The following is a 20,631-nucleotide window of genomic DNA, read 5'->3' as shown; positions in this document are numbered from 1 at the left end:
CTTTTTGTGACGCACCAGTGGCGTAAAAAATGCGCCTTTTGCGCCATATTTACAAAGTGACGCATTTACGTCACTTTTTAAACCCCTGCGCCAGGTATAATGTATGCAAGGGGGGCGTATTGACACAAGGAAGGGTCGTAGAAGTGACGCAGTGTAATCTATGAGATTTCACTGCATCACTTTTAGGACACCGTTGCGTCAAAATCTTGCGCCTGCCTCACGCAGGCATAAGACTGACGCAGGCCCTCTCACATGGGGCTTGCCCCATGTGAAAGGACGCATTGCTGGAGTTGCGTCACTTTTGTGACACACTCCAGCAATGTGTCACTTTTGCGCTTACAGATACGTCAGAAATACTGACATATCTGTAACTCCTTGCGGCATGATGCGTCATACATTAAATATGATGCATCAGGAATGTCACAAGGAGTGCGCACTGAGAAGTGACGCATCACTGCTTTCACGCAGCGATGCGTCATTTCTCATAAGTGAGGCCCCATATGTAGTTCCCTTTCTGCACTCAGGTAGAAAAGGTGCGTGAAACATGTCTACTTCTTCAGAGTGCAGGTCTTCAGCTGGTAAAAATTGTAAACAACCATGTGGTGTCCCCCACGAGGCTCACATGGACCCGAAAGTCATGTTGCTTCGGTTTGAAGTTCTCTTCCCAGCAAGACAACCCAATTGTTTTTGAACAATCTTTGTCACTGAACTAATATATTTGCAGTTTGGGTGTGAGAGGTTGTTCAGGCCAGACTTACACATGTCAGTTTGAGGCACTCTTCCGATTAAGCTAAGACATCTATGTTGGGGTGTTTTTCACCTGCGCCATATCCCAACATGGTATTAGCGGGACTTCAGTGTAAGGTCAGAACTGTGCTCTGTGCATTTAAGGCGCTTGTTACTACAGTCTGTTATTACAATACTTTTTTTTGGCGGATTTTAATCCACTGCACAGTATAGAACAGGCTTGTCCAAGTACCTCTTCAGCTACCTGTAGGTTGCTCTCCTGTGGGCAGCTAGCCTACTGCATTAGAAACTTTTGCTGAAAGTATTATATTCATACACAAATTGAAAAGCATGTAATCGAGACAAAGGGTGTCAATTTTTCAGGTCTCATATACACATTTTTTTAAAAAAAATGTTTGAATTTCAAAAATGTATTTAAAACGGACACTTCAGAGATAAATCATGTTTCAGGGAGACTTATCACTAACACAACTACCTTGAAGCTAGGAGTTTTGCAGCTGTGGTTGTTATGCCCACGTAGATGCATTACACATTGACCAAGCTTTTTTATTTTACTTTACTGTTGGCAACCATGCCTGATGAACAGAGGTGATCACTGCTGGTAATCTTGCATTTGCTGCCCATTATTGTAATTTTTTTTAATGTGGTCCAAATTATGCCTCCAACAATATTAGCAAATCGTGATGATTTTCATTGGACATAAGTAGCTCTTATTAGAAAAAGTTTGCAGGTTCCTGGTGTAGAATAGATTTTATTGCATTTGTGCTGCTGTGCTAGAGAAAATAGTACCACCACCAACCAACTTCAAACAGTTTGCATTTTGTTGAGGCAGTGATGACTCAAATCCAGTGCTTAATTTGAGCCGGTAGTTGCCGGTGGGGCACCGACACTTATTTTTCTGCATCAGATATTTACTGAGTGGAAGAGCTGTAAAGCACACAGGTCGAACAATGGAGGAAGAGAAAGACGCCAAAACTGCCACAGAGGAAGAAAGCAGGAGCCTGCAAGAGTGAGATAAAGGGGCAGGCAGTGTGTGCTCCTGAATTAAAGAGGCACAAGGTATTTTTAAGGCTACCAGCCTTGGTATTCGGCGCCCCAAGCGCTTCTGAGCAGATCTTTGAGCACCAGGCGCTTAAAAAATACATACAAAATAACCACTTCTTAAATTGGACCATGGAACTGCATTTACAAATCTTACATAGAAATAAAGTTGTGGCATTGGACCCTAAAATGGCTTTTGTTACAGGAAGAAGGAAGAAGTGTACTTAAATGTTAAGAAGGGAGATTTGTAAACCGGAACACGCTTTTCTTTTTATGCCATCAGTGTGTTGTTTGTGCATCATTAAGATTTTACGCCATCCTTATTCAACATAGCCTTAAAACAATTAACAATTTCCAAAAACTGAGGACGCAGCGCCCTCTGCTGAAATGTTATGAGTACTGTAGGTACAACGAACAAGCTGCAGATAAAAAGGTTATGTGTAATCTCAAACCCATCGCCATGCGTTATAACGTCCCTATTCATCTCAGTGTTGCCTCGTCATAGATAAAATTATATAGGCACAAATACATTGGAAGTGCCCCAACCTACAAAGCAGAAACTCCAGCACTAATAAAATCAAGGGAAGCCAAGTACCATGTAAAAAAGAAACAAAAAAGAAGACACTGTAGTCGACATCATCAAATAAAGGAACATTCTGAAATACCTATTGTTAGAGATATAGGCCTGGCTAAAGAGAACTGCTCCTTTGCTTTACACCGGATGCCCCTTAAAGCATCGTTCCTGGTTGCCAGTAGGTAGATATAGTTAGGACCATGTTTCCATCGGAAAAGCGTTTTTGACTAGCCTTAATTTTGGGGCCAGTTGACAAATCTTCACAAAATTTCCCCCAAAAAGTGCCCTGGTGATTCTTGTTGCACATGAAAAGTTTTGGGATGATTGTTAAGCGGGGCTGAAAAAAAGGAGGGGGCAAAAACTGCGCTTCTAATGTTAATTCTCATAGAGATTTTAGTTGCGACTACAGCCTAAACTTCTGAGTGGAATTACACCAAATTTTACAGAAAGGTAGCTCTTAGTCCAGAAAGAACCTTCTTTGTTATTTGGTGTAAATCCATTCAGTAGTTTTTGAAAAATAACAAACTAAAACAAATTTGTATATATAAGGAAGTGGATAACATATCTACTTCTTCCTTCCATCTCTGTCCCTCCCTTTCCCACTCATAAACTCAACCTCACACATATCCACTGACTTCTCCAATTAACCATTTATTCCCTCACTTCCCCATATCTCCCACTCACTAATCTACTTATCTTCCTACTCACACACTAATTCACTTATCCACTCACTCACTTCCCTCATTCATTCCCTCTCTCTTGCTTTCTGGGTCTCTAATTTCCTCCAGCCCGCCCAAATACCTGTATCTCTGTTCCCTCAGTAAGTATTGCACCACTGACCTCACCTGCTCACTCTCCTTTGCTTCTAGGGAAGAGATGCTGGTGACCAGCATATTGTGGAGGTGGTCCTGAAGATGCTACAAGGTGAGTACGTACATGTGCTCTCTGAGGGCTGTCTTACTTTGGGTTGGTGCAATGGGAAGTTGTACAATCAACCGTATGGTTCACAGTTTAGATATAGGAAAGTTCCTATCCAGTCTATACTTTGCTTTATAAAAGTAAGAGTACATTTATTAAACACACACACTACTCAATACTATGCACCAATTTACAAATATACATAAGCTGTTCTCCACCCCTCCCGTGGGGGTGGGGTCTAGTACCACCACTCCCATGTATGCACCTCATCTTGCCTCCAATGAAGTGAATTGGACTTAACCTGGAGCGAGGGCCCTGCACACTGGGACCATCCCAGTGGCGACCCCCCCCCCATTACCTCAACAAGCATTAAATAGGAGTACACCTGCCTTGGTGACACATGGCCCTCACTGAGCATCTCCTACTGCCTATACAGTATGCACCCCTACAACTTAAGGGCTAACAAGCTGGGTTCTTCACCTAAGCGCATCAGCAAGAATACATGTTTACGCACTCTTTAGAATGACAGTGCTTAGCACATTTGGATATCATTAGAATGTATTGCAATTACAGCCCCTAAAGGCATCACAGATGATCACAGGATTAAGTTGTAAGTACAGTCCGACACCCTAGTAGGAGTGTCTAGCCACTTAAATCCACTTTGCTTATGACATCACCTTACACCAGTACTTCACACTGCAGTCAGTCCGTCTAAAAGAAATAACTATTAATAAATGCATTTCAGTGCAATTACCCCTCTACACCTCCATGGGATGCCTTTCTCCAGACATCCCCAACTCAACCCTTTGCTCCTTGATGCAATTATCAAAACGCCCTCAGCTGAAGAACAAAAGTTCGAGCCCAGAAGGTGTTAAATACAGGTTGAGCCTTGGAGGGGTTGATTCCTTTAAATCCCTAAGACACTTGGGGTGTTACTTTGCTCTTTGTGCTGTGGGGAGACTGCGCTTCTCCAGAAGCTCAGGCCTTCCTCGATGGAGGGCAGTGCAGGGAGCCCACCCCCGGCTGCCCCTGCTGGCTCCCCGCTCGTCCAGCACTCTTATGTGCTGCCGTGGGAGCTGACCGAGATCTTCAGGTATGCCCGCTCCGGCGGGCAAACGCGGACTCGGTGGTCCGATGGGACCTCGCGGGAGTGTGGCGGCACTCCCCCAGCCTTCTCCTCTTCGCCGGGGCACAGGAATGGGGTCCCGGGTCCCTGGATGTCTTCAGGGGGGGTGGGGGAGGTGGGTTCCTGGTGCTCCCCCTCCTCTGCCACTTTGGGGCCCGGAGATGGGGTCCGGGGCACCCTCCATGACTTCAGGGCCCGGGGATGGGGTCCCGGGCCCCTAGACATCTTCGGGGGGCCCGACGGTGCTCCCCGCAGCCCGAATCGGCGGGGGCCAGGGTGGGCTCCTGTCACCCCCTGGGTGCAATTTTCACAGGGGCGGCGTGACGGCGCTCCCTCGCCCCCTCCTTCTCATCACCGGGGCCAGGGTGGGCTCCTGGCCCCCTCCAGGCATCTTCACTTTCGGCTTTGCTTCCTCCTGGGGCAGCCCCGGAACCTGACTCACCCCGAGGGCATCGCTGAGACCGGCGGCGGAGCCCCACGCTCTTCGTCGTCTTAGGGGTCAAAGGTCGCCTACCTTCTGGGGGCCATATCTCAGCCCCTGGGGGTCCGATCTGACCCATTTATGCGTCTTCTTGCTCCTGGTGGCGTCCTCCAGCCACTGGGAGCACTCTCCTTCATCCTCCAGGTCTCCAAGAGGGTACATTCTGCGGGGAGCGGTCTTCACTGGCTCCATGCGCCTCTCTTCTCCCTGCGCAGAAGCCTCTCCTTCTGCGCACCGGTCCTGGGCTCTCTTTCTGGCGCTGTTAGGGATCTGGGGGGCAGTCAGGGGTGTCCTCCTTCCAACTACCCATAGCACCAGGCTCCAGCACCTTTCGCCTCAGCAGACCACACCCTAGAGAGAGCTTCTCTTCCTGTGCAAGTACTTTTTAAAAGTTGAGTAGGGGGCTGGCAGGAAGTCTCTGTGTGTCCTATCAAGCAGCAACACATCCCTTCCCTGCCCCTGCTCCCTCCTTCTTGTCCAGTCCCTGGGTTTGCTCAAAATGGCGTTGTCCAGTGTCTCTGGCCACATAGCCTCTGAAACCCAACTCCTTCCCCCCTCACTGCCCTCACTGTGGTTAAGCTTGGTGCCTGGCACCCAGCGACAGCAGTTGATGGATTGGCTTGTAGCTCCACCTATCTTTTCTCCTTGGAGGGAAGATCTCCGCTCTGGGAAGAAAAGTAATTAATCTAACCTGCCAGGGCGAGACCCCCGCCTGGGACTCAGAGATATATGACATTTATGGACGACCCAAAAGCAGTACAAATATGACTTTGGACTCTGCAGAATACTCATTTTCACATCCGCTACACTGGACATTAGTGCGTGTCTGGAATCTGTAGGCTTTGTGGAAGTCATTTTAGCCATTGGCCCCACATCCCCATAGGGAAATAATGAAGTGAAAACACAGTAAAACACACTGACTTTCCCTGGCATGTTTCTTCTCACTGTATAAAGCCTATTCCATGTCACCACCCAATTCTGCTTAAGTCCTGCCACACCATTCACTCTGCAGCTGCTCCTGGACTGCGCACGCTAGGAATCTCCCCTGCGCAGTCCCTACACGTGTGCACACGCATGTACACATGTGCCTGCATGTAACTAGCGAGGTGCCCCATACTCCAGCTGCTGCGCAGCAGCCTAGTCAAGACAGGCGGACACCAGTAAAATCTCCATGCAGTCACCTTTATTATGAGTTCACTGTGGATGAGTCCCAGATTATGAGGCTCCCCCACAGTAAAAGCTCAACAATAAGGTGCTCAAAAAGTGAAAAATCTGGGCGGCCCCTAGTGTCAGAACCACCTTCTAGCAACCTCCAAATATCAGTACATGCTACATAAACCACTAAATACAGTGGCTTCTGAGGATATTGTTTGTGGCTTACTTACGGTTGGATAACTTCTGTGATGTGAGTGCGACATAAACATAAAATTAGCATCATTTTTGCAAACAAGTAAAATAACCTTAGAAACTTTTTTTTGTTTAAACTTCTTTATTCACATTTTATGGAATAAACAGGGGGTAGAACACATGCAATAATGATCCAAACAAGGTGTGAATTACAATGTCGTGTCAACAGCAGGTCATAAGCATAAGACACATTACTACCAGTCTACTATGCAGTAAAGCGGCGGAGCAATAGTGTAGCAATCGAGGTTAAAGGATTCCATGCATGCATTGACCGGGCAAGCCTACGTATCTTAGTGGCCTCAAAGTAACTCAATTGCGCATTTGGGTGGGGCTGGGGCGGGTTAACCGGGGACGTAGATTCTCCAAGTGTATTGAATTGTATGCCCAAGCTATTCAATCTCAGTTTGTGCCTCCTTCTAGAATTGTGGCGGTTAGCAACCCACCCAATTGAGGAATGAGTGTAATATCGAGTGATAGGAATGTAAGTGTGAGGGGCGCTGGTGATCACACCAGTTATGAGTGTTAGTAGTTGCTATCTAAGTGTTGTCAGCCTCGATTGGGTCTGGCGCAGCCTGCATGTCCGGAACGGGGGAGCAGGGCTCCTGGCGGAGTTTTTAGTAAGTCCATGAGCATGGCATCACAGGCCGACGCCAATGGGATTTGGCGTAAGCCCAAAACTTATTCCCGTCGCAGTGCCACACTCTCTGTTTGTGCCCAGTTAAAGAAGGAGTGGTGCCATGCTCCCCAAGGAGGGGATATTGCGTTTTTCCTATGCCTGGTGATCAGACGTTTGGCAGTGATCAGGCCCAGATCTATAAAGCGCGACCATGCTTTATTTGTTTTGATCTGCGGTACAGGTCCAGGATGCAAGTCTCCCAGGTGTTTGCCACTGTACGCTTAGTACAAGCTGTGAGATGGGTGGTGACTGTGCGCTAGTAAGCGACCAGAGCAGGGCAGCCCCACAGCATGAATCAAGTCTGCATTCACCAGTTGGCAACAAGGGCACTGAGCATCGGTGCGTCGAAAGTACCTATTAATGTTCTCCGGTGTAAGGTATGCCCTGTGAATTATATGAACTTGTCTGAGGCGGAACCATGCGTTTCTGGGTATGTGAAATGGTCACTGCAGGATGGCCGCCCATTCTCCGTCAGTACTGGAGTTTTGCAGGGTGATGTCCCAGTGATTTTTAAGTGAAAGTAGATGATGTGCTGTGTGTGTACAATGAGTCAGTGAACCATTTAATAAGCCGCCTCCCTGTGCCCTGGTCTGAATGTATTGAATAGTGTAATGTAGTGCCGGTTCCTATGCAATATCGCCCCAACGCTTCCTCAACTCCGCAAGTAGGGAGGCATGGAACAGGAACTGCCTGGGAGGCAGTCTGTCATCTGACACTAGGGTCATGAAGGGTATCAGCCGTCTGTCTCTGTAAAGGTCCATCAAATGTTTGTAATACCGCTGTTTCCCAGGCTGGGAGGTCCGCCCTTGTGACGTAGCTTTGGCCTCTAGGTGTGCAGAGTAGGGGATACAGTCTTTAGTAAGAAATAAAGTGTGCCTAAAGCACCAGCATTAATTGCTTTTTGGTCTTGTCCCGGCTTCCTGGGTGAAATAATCGGAGAATGGATGGGCCCGCCAAGGCCTGGTGGTGCAAGGTCATGTCTTGTGTGTGCTGCCTGAGCATCCATCTGGTGACTCACTGGAGCTGTGCCGCTAAGTAGTAGTGTTCTATGTGAGGCACTGCAAGACCTCCCTGGTCTACTGGTAGGTACAACTTGGATAGTGCAACCCAGCAGTGAGAGCTGTTACATATGAACTTGTGCATCATGCTCTCAAAAGAGCAAAACACTGGGGGGCAGATATAGATCAGTAAATTAGAAAAGGAATATAATAACCTGGGCAGAACCACCATTTTCATCAAGGCAATATGACCTATTACTGTCAAGGGTAGGGTGCACCAAAATGAATTTAGCGATCGTAGGGCAGAGGCTGCACGTGTAACGTTGGAGTCTAGTAGGTCATCAGTTCGGTGGCATATCCTGATAACAAGATAGCTGAAACTAGCTGGTTGCCAGCAGACTTGCTGACCAGCGACGGATAGCCCTGAGTCTACAGTGGATGGATCGAAGGGATACAAGCATGATTGGCCCAGTGGACCTTGAGATCAGACAACGACGCAAATTCTGTGAGCCTGTTTTCATTGCATCTCGAGGGGCCCAACTTCCTTGACATACAGTAAAAGGTCATCTGCGTAAAGCGAAATTGCGTCCCCAGAGGTATTCCCATTCTGCTCCCTCAAGCCGGATAGTCGCTGCTAATGGTTCCATGGCCAATGAAAACAGGAGCGGCGACAGAGGGCAGCCATGTCTGGTACCGTGCCCGATGGGCACTGGACTGGACATATAGGGTCTTGTTTTTACTCTTGCTGTGGGTAGGGTGTATAGGAGTTTAACCAGGCAGAGATAGAGAGGGCCCAGACCACACCTGGCCAGCACAGCAAATAGATAGTCCCTTTCCAGGGTATCAAATGCTTTCTCCAAGTCTAAGAGCAAGTACCCGGAGTGTGGCCTCTGCTTTAGAGCGTATCTGGCCACTCGAAAAAAGCAGCGCAGGTTAAGCGACGTAGTGTGAGATGGGAAACCTATTTTGGTCAGCAGGCACCAATGTGGGGACCAGAGGAGCCAGCCGCTCCGCTAATATTTTCGCTAATATTTTATAATCGATGTTGAGAAGTGCCAGGGTAGGAGCCCAGTTGTTCTGGGTCACAGTCTGGTTTTGGTAAGGAGACCCAAGAGGGATTCGTGTAATGATGACGGTAGCTTAGACATCTCTTGCAAGGTCTCATTGAGGGCCAGTAGATGCACCGCCGGGCCCGCGGTGCATGCCTTATACTATTTGGCGGGCAGGCTATCTGGGCGGTGAGCTTTCCCCGTGGCCAACAATTTAACGGCCATTTGTACTTCAAGGAGGGTGACCGGTTTGTCTAGTTCATCCCGTTGTTATGGAGTGATAGCAGGTAAGGGAAGGGGAGAGAGAAACTCTTCCAAATTGCGCAAGTCTGGCACTTTGCGCAAACTGTATAGTGTTTTGTAGTGTCCAATAAACTCAGCATGTATGTCTGACTGGGTGTAGAGTTGGTGTCCAGTACTCGAGCGCAGCATGAGGACTGGCTGTTGTGCTCGCTCCTGCCTAATTAGCTACTCCAGTAGGCGACCAGCTCAGTCCGCAGAAGAATGAGTGCGGGCAGAGCGGGCAGCGTAGATCAGGCAGCGTAACATTTCCAGGAGTTCAGCATGTTTGTGCCTTGCCTCTGCCAAGGACTGGTTTCCAAAGGAGTCAGCCACAGCAGCGGTCTCCAACTGGAGGAGCGAGCGTTCAATTTGTGACACTTCCTTGTCCAGCTGCTTGCGAATGCCCCAAGTCAGGCCCATGCAAGGGCCCGAATCCCATTCGGAGCCCATGCCCTTGTTAACGTCAAAGTATGTGCTTATGGCTTCACCAATGATTGCATGGTAGACTGAGACCTCCATGGCTGCTTGCTGAAAGCGCCACAAGCACATGGTTTGGTCAGCACCTGGCCACCTAAATTGGATTAGATGAGGGTTGTGGTCTGGTTGTGTGCATCCCCATAGTCAGCATGGTAACAACCAGGAAGCAGCCAGCGGATTCCACAAAGCGGTCAATGCAGATGTGTAGGTTGTGCAGGTGGGAGGAAAATGAATAAAGCTTGGTCGCCGGATGTTGTGCACGCCAGATATCTGTTAGGTGTCAGTGAAAGAGGCAGTCCCTTACTGATTGAGCATTGGACATTGCAGTTGTATGGGAGGGAGAAGGAAGGAACTGTCTATAGATGTGTCAAGCACCACATTAAAATCTCCACTTATAATCCAAGGTAGGGAGCTCCAGCATGCTAAAATAGCTGATAGGGACTGGCAGTATGAGGCCTGATCGCAATCAGGGGCATCCGTCCTGGTTGCCACATGCAATGACGTATCACTCATCATTGTCTGTCAGAGATTCGTCAACCTGTAATGGGGTGCCTGGCCTCACCCAAATTAGCACCTCTTTGGCATGTGCTGAATAATCTGTGGCAGGTACCTGCCCATGCCACCTATGGTGGAGACTATGTGTCTCCGACAAAATGAGGTGCATTTCCTGCAGTAAAGCTATGTATATTGACTTTTGCTTGAGATAGGCCTACGTATCATACCGACGAGAAGGAATGTGCATCTCCCTCAGGTTCTCAGAGACGATGTTAATGGACAACATTCTCTAAGGGGGTGTACATGGATCCATGCATGGCCCGCACCTGGGGGGGCTATGGTGAACAGGAGAAGCAGGCAGGAGGTCGCACCTGCTGATATGAGTATCGCTTTGGCATGGGCAGCAATGAGCTATAGTCGGAGACTGTGGAGGAGGAGAGAGAAGAGTGTAATCGTGAATGGAGAAGGAAGGGGGAGGCAAAACATGTGATAACGGTTGGGCAGAGGGACAACATGTATCCACCCAAACTGTGGGAAAAATGACCCACTACAACAGATCGACTGATTTGATCAGGTAGAGTGGCAGTGTGAAACGTTGGGAGCACTGGAGATGTTGGATTTCTCCTGCACTGCCGGCCCCTACGTGATGTAGTAATGCACTCATGAGATGATGTGCCAGGTACATAGATATAGCAGGAGAATTGTGCCAGGATGCCATGTAGCCCTATGGAGCGCTATAGTGAATGGTCAGCTAAGGCCGGCTATTGAGTTATTCTAGGGTGTCGGAGGCATATAGAGTGTAACATTGCCATGCACAGTATATGATAGAGTCAATGTATTTAGAACAGTTCATCTGCCATTCGAGGCATGACATCTGGGGGTGGTCCAGACTCCTCTCTGAGGTGCAAAGCCACAGTGGAGCTGTCATTGCATGAGTGGGAGGTCAGGAGTGGCTTCCAAGTCCCGATCCGACTCTTGGATACTCAGCGTGGAAGCAGCCTGAAAGGCCTCGCTACGTTCCTGGATCACCTGCTCCAAGTTCGGTACTGCACGAGACTGAGCAGGCCGAGTGGGGTCAGGCGCGTTGACGTCTTCTCCCACGGGTATCTGAGTGAGGATGTGTAGGCAGTGCACCTTCCCCGTGCCTCAGGGATGCCCTGGGTCGAGTGACGGACTCCAGCCAGGACCAGGCCTCCTCCGCCCTGTCAAAAAAGTGTGTAGCTCCATCAGCGGTGACTCTAAGGTGGGCCGTAAAGTGAAGAGAGTACAGGATATCCAGCTCATGCTGGCATCTTATTACTTTAAGAAAGGCGCCTGCTTCTTCTGTAATACCATTGCGAAGTTGGAGAAAAAGAGAACAGCAGCATTGTCAACCCGCACTCCTCCAAGCCTGCGAACCTCAAGTAGGACTGCGTCAGGATCCTTGTAGTTAAGGAGGCAAAAAAGTAAAGGCCAGGGCCTCAAGTCAGGCGGAGGACGCCTTTCAGGGACATGGTGCACGTCTCAACTGTAAAAAATCGAGAAAGAGAGCCTGGCGTGAGCAGGGCACGCAGCCTCTTCTCGGTGCATTCCACTGTGTCGCATCCCTCCACGCCCTCAGCCAGACCAATGACGCGGACATTATTCTTGCGGGATCCCTCTTCCACGTCCTCAGCGTGACGTTCTAGAAGGTTGACCTGTTCGCTCAGGTCGTGTACCATGACAGCTGTGTCTGTGACAGTAGGGTGGTCTTCTGCAAGAGTGAGTTCCATATCCCACACTTTGTCTGCAAGCTTGTGGTAGTCATCGTGCAGCAGAGTGAAGTCCACTGTAATTTTGTCAATACGGTTTTCGAGCGATGTTCTGGTCTGGTCTAAAGAGGTGTCCAGTCTCTCCACAGCATTTAACACAGAATATAACTTGGTGTCCAACACCAATGAGAACTGTGCGTCTGGTGCATGTTTTCCCTGCTTCAGATGTGTGGTCAGGCTGTCTGGCTGCGAGGAAGTTGAGGCAGAGGTTCCACACTGTCAACCCATCTCTTAGGAGTGTTCCAAAACGCTGTTTGCAAAAAATAGAGAACGGCCAGTAGTCGGGAGGAGTCAGGGCCCAAGCAAGACCCTCTCTTTTGTAGCAGCGGCGGGCATGTAGGTTAAGATGATACCTCTGCGCAGGAGCGGATTCTTTCACAGGTGGCTCTGTGTGGAGGTATCCCAGTCTACAGTGGTCTCCTGGGTTCGCTGGGGCTTGCATATAGGCTGTGGGCCTACACCCAGTGGCGCACCAGGTGAGAGATGGGGAAGCAAGGCAAACGGCAGGGGTTCAATGGAAGGTGGAGCCTGCAGCCATACATCCCTGGTCATTCAGGTCTACCCAAGCAGCGTGGCAGCGACCAAGTGCAACCAGCACACCAAGTCCATAGCTCATTAGGAAGACAAGCCTGGGCCCGATTCGATTCCCAGGCCCAGCAGTACAGCTCCCAGCTATGTCGCCTTTCAGATGTGTTAGGAAGGGCCTGAGGTGTGATGCAAGCAGAGGGGGGGTGTTGGGGAGGAAGTGATTGTGTGAGGGAAATGAGATCTATGGCAGAACACAGAGCTCCAACGCAGCATGCAGGCAAGAGCCCGATGATGTTCCCACTAGGCGCAAGGGTGGGGCCAAGTTTGCTGACAAGTCCAGGCCCAGTAGTTCACCAACGTCCCTGAAGTCCCATGCAGGATACCCAATATTAGGGAATTGGCAGGTAGGTACTGCAGCCAAGGTGGGCCTGGACCCGACACAGCCCCCAAGCCTGAGGGTGTCTTCTCCTCCGGTCTCCTCAGCAGCCCCCCAAGTAGTGTCCGCAGTTGAGCGCGGCAACAGGCGCAGGCCTGGGCCGACATGGCCACTGAGCCCGACGGCACCCCCTCTCACGTCCCCTCCCGCAATTCTCCCAGCAGGCCAGAGGATAGGCCCAAGGTTCGGTGCAAGCGGCAGGGCAGCGTTTGCGGCGCAGGCCAGCGAAGGTGATTGGGCAGACCCTCCAGGTAGCTCAAAGAAGGGGGTTGCTGCACTGTTCCTCAAAAGGGAGAAAGATTAGGAGAAGCTGACGTGACCTAAGGTGTGGGTAGTACACCTTTGGGCATCCATTTAGTTGGATGTATTTGCCTCACACACCCAAAAGGGTGTCATGCTTCATCATTGGCGGTTGCTCCTCGTCGGGGGGGCGGTGCAATCCCCAACGGGCTCACCTCTAGGAGGGGCTCTTTAGCGGAGATCTTTTGTATCCAACAGCCCTATGGTGAAGTGAGGGTATGTGGGCAGAGTATCAGATGGACTCGGTGTAGTGATTAAAATGCAGTAGGGGATGCCGGAAACAACTTTATTCTGGGGGTCCCCCTACTACAATTAAAACCAGTGGAGAAAGGCAAATTGCTAGGGGTAACCAAGTTAGGTAAAGTAATCCTAGAGAGGCCTTAGAAAACAATGGGTCAACATGTTTCTCGCATTCGGTTAATCATCTGCGATTCATCAGGACCTTTAAAAGTGAAGTGCAAAAGAACTCTTAACATGCGAGTGTCATGTATGTGGTGTAGGTGTATTTTACCTTGGTGGAAAGTCCTATGCCTAAATAATGAGACAAAACAGAACATTATAAATAATATTTTTCTCATCAAAAGCATGAACTGGGTCAGCGTCAGCATGTAAAGAACAGTGAGGCATGCTCCATGTGGTGTTGGGGGGGGGAGTACCCAACCTAAACATGCCAGGTGGAAACAGCGTGCAGTGCAAGGATCACACACTCACACTGTGTTGGTGAATGAAAAGCATTTTTATAAAAACCAGTGTTTAAAAGCAGCAGTATTATCTAAAAACACCATCCATTTTATGCAGTGTCAATATATGTCAAAAATATATGTATAACATCATATTATCATCCAGGAGGTAAAACAAGCATATGCAGACTGGTGGCTCACCTAAGGGTCAAGGTCTAAGAGCCACATGAATGCTCGGCGGGTCAGTTCTACGAGGGCAAGCCTTCAGGTGTGGCTGTAATATACAAGGGATGTTAAATAAGGGACCCCAAAATAACGAGGTCAAGTACTGGCTAACAAGGACTGGGTGGACCCTGGTAATCTTATGTAGATCCGCCTTACCTTACTCGTCCCGTGACCGCGTGGGTGCACCTACCCATCTCCGCCGAGTTCGGATAGATGGGTAGGTATGGCGGTGTTTGTTATTAAAGGGAACCGGCGGGGAGGAGCCTCGTCACTGGCGCCCTTCCGTGTAGGTCACATGACCGAGGTCGTTTCTATAGCGGCCATGACAGAAAGGTAAAATTAATATAGCGGTATAAGTGGATCTTTGTTAAGTGCAACAGCTAGATAGCGGGCAGGTGTTTAACGAGCGGATGCCCATTTTATTCGAATCGCGCACGGTGTGCGGCTTCGCGGAGTGTCTGGCCATGCATATGATTTTGAAATGGCTCGATCACTGGAGTGAGCCGATTTAAATTTAGCCACTAACCGTTCCGTAATGTTGGAGATTGACAAGCCTATCCCAGGATTGTAAAATATTGTATTTTATGTGCAAAAACAATACGATCCTTGGGAAAGGTCGCGTGATGAATTATATGTACGGGTCGGCCATGTTGGGTAGGGAAGAGGCTCTGGATGAAACACAGCCGATGAGGGGCTTTCACGTAAAGACCACGGGTATGTGAGTTGTATCACTGCCGGGGCATGTGTCAATATTAATAGTTTACATTTATTGTCATCCATTTGTTCACAGTGTGCCTGGTCATATACTATTTTAAACATATGAACAACAAAAGAATCAACACCCAACTAGGCATAATTGGGTCATCATCCGTCACCTGTAGAACAGTTACCACTCATGCTGGTTGTATAATGTATACAACCAGATGCCATCAAAGATCAAGTGAATGTATCAGGTCAAGTGCACAGAGAGTGTCCCTGATGTGTGTACTCCGAGCCTAACTAAATTAATTTAAAGGTAAGGCAATATCAGTATGGGACCATTGATAAAGAATGACTTATAGCGAATGCCAGGGGATATCTTTATTCAAGCCATGGCTGTCAGAAGATAAGCGATGGACCCATCTCTGCTCCTTCCTAAAAAGTGCATTCTTTGGGGAGTTTGGGCTGGATTCCAAGATAACCCAATTGAGGGACTCTTCATTATGGTTGCATTCCACATAGTGTTTGCACATTTTTGTATTTGTTTTCTTACAGCGAAAATTGCTGCGGTGCTCAATGATGTGGGTTTTAATGGGGCGGGTGGTCATCCCAATGTATTGCAAGTTGCATGGGCAAGTCAGTAGGTAAACGCAATGTGAAGTATTGCAATTAGTGTGTTGCCTGAGTTCCCAATTGAAGGTCTCTGAAAGTTTGATGGTTTTCACTATTGAGGTGTATTTACAGACACCGCAGGAACCACAAGGGTAGTGGCCCCTGACAGGAGGTAGCTGCCAAAGGGTCTGTTGTGTCTCTTTTCTGACTTTCTTTGGCCTGGTACTAATCAGAATATCCTTCAGGTTCTGTGATCTCCTGAAAGCAAACCTAGGCTGCTCCATATCCAGGTCACCTGTATTGAGGATACCCCAATGACGTTTAATGGTCTGTTTGATTTTATTGGACTGTGGGGTAAAGGTGGTAACACAGGTCATTGGTTGGTCCTCTATCGGTGCGCTCTCCCGTCTCTCTAGTAGAGCTTCTCGGTTGTTATTCCGAGCCCGTTTTCTGGCTTTGTAAACATCGCTTTTAGGATAGCCTCTGTCCATGAGGTTCCTAGACAGTATTGAGGATTCCTTCTTGTAATCAGTCACATCGCTGCAATTGCGCCTTATCCGGAGAAATTGTCCGAATGGTAAGTTTGAGCGCAGTGCCTTCGGATGGTGACTTGTGTAGTGAAGTAAACTGTTACGATCTGTGGGTTTTCTATACAGGGATGTACTGAGAGAACCATCATCCAATTTGATAGTAAGATCAAGGAAGGCAATTTCCTTAGGTGAAGAGGACATCGTAAAGTGTAAGAAGGGGTTCAGTGTATTCACCCATTCAAAGAACTCCTCGTGGGTTGTTGTGGGGCGTATGAGTGGTAACTGTTCTACAGGTGACGGATGATGACCCAATTATGCCTAGTTGGGTGTTGATTCTTTTGTTGTTCATATGTTTAAAATAGTATATGACCAGGCACACTGTGAACAAATGGATGACAATAAATGTAAACTATTAATATTGACACATGCCCCAGCAGTGATACAACTCACATACCCGTGGTCTTTACGTGAAAGCCCCTCATCGGCTGTGTTTCATCCAGAGCCTCTTCCCTACCCAACATGGCCGACCCGTACATATAATTCATCACGCGACCTTTCCCAAGGATCGTATTGTTTTTGCACATAAAATACAATATTTTACAATCCTGGGATAGGCTTGTCAATCTCCAACATTACGGAACGGTTAGTGGCTAAATTTAAATCGGCTCACTCCAGTGATCGAGCCATTTCAAAATCATATGCATGGCCAGACACTCCGCGAAGCCGCACACCGTGCGCGATTCGAATAAAATGGGCATCCGCTCGTTAAACACCTGCCCGCTATCTAGCTGTTGCACTTAACAAAGATCCACTTATACCGCTATATTAATTTTACTTTTCTGTCATGGCCGCTATAGAAACGACCTCGGTCATGTGACCTACACGGAAGGGCGCCAGTGACGAGGCTCCTCCCCGCCGGTTCCCTTTAATAACAAACACCGCCATACCTACCCATCTATCCGAACTCGGCGGAGATGGGTAGGTGCACCCACGCGGTCATGGGACGAGTAAGGTAAGGCGGATCTACATAAGATTACCAGGGTCCACCCAGTCCTTGTTAGCCAGTACTTGACCTCGTTATTTTGGGGTCCCTTATTTAACATCCCTTGTATATTACAGCCACACCTGAAGGCTTGCCCTCGTAGAACTGACCCGCCGAGCATTCATGTGGCTCTTAGACCTTGACCCTTAGGTGAGCCACCAGTCTGCATATGCTTGTTTTACCTCCTGGATGATAATATGATGTTATACATATATTTTTGACATATATTGACACTGCATAAAATGGATGGTGTTTTTAGATAATACTGCTGCTTTTAAACACTGGTTTTTATATGAATGCTTTTCATTCACCAACACAGTGTGAGTGTGTGATCCTTGCACTGCACGCTGTTTCCACCTGGCATGTTTAGGTTGGGTACTCCCCCCCCCAACACCACATGGAGCATGCCTCACTGTTCTTTACATGCTGACGCTGACCCAGTTCATGCTTTTGATGAGAAAAATATTATTTATAATGTTCTGTTTTGTCTCATTATTTAGGCATAGGACTTTCCACCAAGGTAAAATACACCTACACCACATACATGACACTCGCATGTTAAGAGTTCTTTTGCACTTCACTTTTAAAGGTCCTGATGAATCGCAGGTGATTAACCGAATGCGAGAAACATGTTGACCCATTGTTTTCTAAGGCCTCTCTAGGATTACTTTACCTAACTTGGTTACCCCTAGCAATTTGCCTTTCTCCACTGGTTTTAATTGTAGTAGGGGGACCCCCAGAATAAAGTTGTTTCCGGCATCCCCTACTGCATTTTAATCACTACACCGAGTCCATCTGATACTCTGCCCACATACCCTCACTTCACCATAGGGCTGTTGGATACAAAAGATCTCCGCTAAAGAGCCCCTCCTAGAGGTGAGCCCGTTGGGGATTGCACCGCCCCCCCGACGAGTAGCAACCGCCAATGATGAAGCATGACACCCTTTTGGGTGTGTGAGGAAAATACATCCAACTAAATGGATGCCCAAAGGTGTACTACCCACACCTTAGGTCACGTCAGCTTCTCCTAATCTTTCCCCCTTTTGAGGAACAGTGCAGCAACCCCCTTCTTTGAGCTACTAGTACCTTATACGGGCACACGCTGCGACTGGACCTTTCACTTGCTTAAGTGATAGTTAGTGTCCGTTGATCCATTGATCATTCTCCCTTTAATTGACAAATACAGACCCTCCAGGTCCCACGATGCGGATCAGGTGGGCTCAGGGCGACCTGCGTGTGCTTGGGCCTAGGCCCCAAAAGGCCCCCATGCCCGACTGAAACGCCCGGCCGTAGGGACCGCCACGAGACCGCCAGGCATAGAGAAAGTGATCTAAAGCTCAGATTGCCGCTGTCCGGGGCCACTGGTCAGCATGGCTCCGAGCAGCTCCAGGCAGCCCATTTCGACCGTGGCTGGGGTGTATGATGACAATGCAGGCATTAGGATGTTCTTGGATTAAGGGGCCGGAGTGTGGAGCACTTTCAAGGTGCGTCCGCCATATTGGGCATAAGCTTAGAAACGTTATGCAAATAAATCATTGAAAAATAATATGTTGTCTCTAAAGCTGCCACCTCAGCAGGACAGATTTCTCTTCTCTTCCTCATCCATCAGTCCTGTGGGGCCTTGTGCAATGTTATGATAGCTACCTGCATTTGTGGGCTGACAGCGACCATAGACAGGAAGGGTGCAGACTACATGGTTCCCCAGGACACAAAGTAATTGCAAAAATTAAATGGTGATAACAAAAACATAGTATATGTAAAGCGCTTACTTCCACAGGCTTGTACTTCAAAACGCTGTAAATGTTAATACTGCATCAACTGAAAAGTTTTACATTTGATCAAGCTCGGATGGGACAGGTCTTTGTGCACATGTGTAAATTATATGTAGGTGGCCCAATACCGGTCGCTTACAGTGAAATTCGTTAAATTTCACCGTTACCGACCGGTATTTAGGATTGCTTATGGCCTTGCATTTAAGGAACCGGTAATACCGATTCCTTAAATGCAATGTAGATAGCACATAAAACAGTGCACTTCAGCCTTAAGGAATCGCTATTTACCACCAACTCCAAGTCGTGGTAAATAGCAATTTCCTTTCAAAAATCACTTTTTTGCTTTTTGAAATGTGCCATGTGGCACACATCCATGCCCTTTGGGCATGCATATGTGCCACATGTGCACACATGCACATTTCAGGGGTGCAACAGGGTGTCCTTTGGACACCCTGGCACCCTTGAAATACCACCCGGTATTACCGATTTGGTAATACGAATCGGTAATACAGAATATCTCCAGGCCCATAGGAATTAATGGGTAGGTATTCGGGTAGGTATTCGTTATTACCGAATCTCAATTACCTATTCTGTAATAACGAATATTAAGAATTCTGTATTGTTTACCGAATTCTTACCTACATCTGAAATACCGATTCCTAAACACCGAATCATTAAAATTCGGTATTTAGGAATCGGTATTTCCAAGTTACCTACATCCAGCCCTAGATCCTGTGACTTACAAGTGTCATAAAGGCACTTAGGGACTGATTTAGAGCTTGGCGGGCGGGTTACTCCATGACCAACATGACGCATATCACACCTGCCTTCTTACAAGTGCCATGAGTTATAATGCACTTGTAAGAAGGCGGACAGGATATCCGTAACAGTTGTGCTGAAGTAACTCGCCCGTCAAACTATAACTCAGAACTCAGAAATTCACTTACTCATCTTTCAAGAACATACACGTCTGACGTCACCACAGGGCATTTATATGGTATTCTATTTGACCATTTCTTCAATAGGGTTATGTTTGTGATATGCTGCACAGCCCTACCTAGCCCTCTCTAAACCCCCAACGTTCTCTCTCACAACCTTTATGTCTAATGTAGTGTCTAGAGGCGGTCCTGCTGTGTCGAGAACTCTATGTGTCAATATTTACTTCTCACATTGCAGAAAAGTTGGCTGAGGTGGCAGTGAGTGCGCAGAGAGCAGCCCTCGGTGGAGCGGGCATTATGGGACCCCCAGGTCCACCTGGACCCCCTGGATCACCGGGAGGACAAGGACCTCATGGACATCCTGGTGCACGTGGCGTTCCTGGCATCTTTGGTTCTGGTGGCCAGATTGGCAACACAGGCCCGAAGGGTAAGTGTCCTGTATATCTCAATTCTGTGTAGCTAGGATTCAAGTGAACCAACCTTTTCCGCGAGGTATGTGAGTTATGGGAAGTACGTCTTGAGCTCTGTGAGGCTGGTGATGCAGTGAAGGTTAGAAACCCACCAACCTTCAAACCAGTGCAGGAGTCAGAGTTTCCAGCTACATTCAAATGGTTAATTATCATTGGAATGAAGGAAGGTCCAGTGTTACCTGCAGGGGTCCAGAAGTGCCTGAAACGTTTATAGTGCAATGACTGGGGCTTGTGGAGAATTTGGAGAATGGTGGACTTTTGTTGATGTTAATGGACCAGCAAATGGTCACTGAATAGATTTGCACTAATAGGGCCCAATTCACAAAGGTAAACTTAGA

General features: G+C 48.1%; 1 protein-coding gene across 1 annotated transcript in view; it reads left to right on the top strand.

The window, feature by feature from the left end:
• Positions 1 to 20,631, top strand: part of LOC147731505 (uncharacterized) — an 87,239-nt gene that overhangs the window by 51,700 nt on the left and 14,908 nt on the right. Inside the window, exons 24-25 of the mRNA XM_086956549.1 lie at positions 3,232 to 3,286; positions 20,062 to 20,250. Coding sequence (XP_086812675.1) covers positions 3,232 to 3,286; positions 20,062 to 20,250 — 244 coding nt within the window. The remainder of the gene's footprint in view (positions 1 to 3,231; positions 3,287 to 20,061; positions 20,251 to 20,631) is intronic.

Source organism: Lissotriton vulgaris, chromosome 2_1 (assembly GCF_964263255.1).
Source record: "Lissotriton vulgaris chromosome 2_1, aLisVul1.2, whole genome shotgun sequence".
Classification (NCBI taxonomy): domain Eukaryota; kingdom Metazoa; phylum Chordata; class Amphibia; order Caudata; family Salamandridae; genus Lissotriton; species Lissotriton vulgaris.
This window is presented reverse-complemented; position numbering and strand designations above follow the sequence as displayed.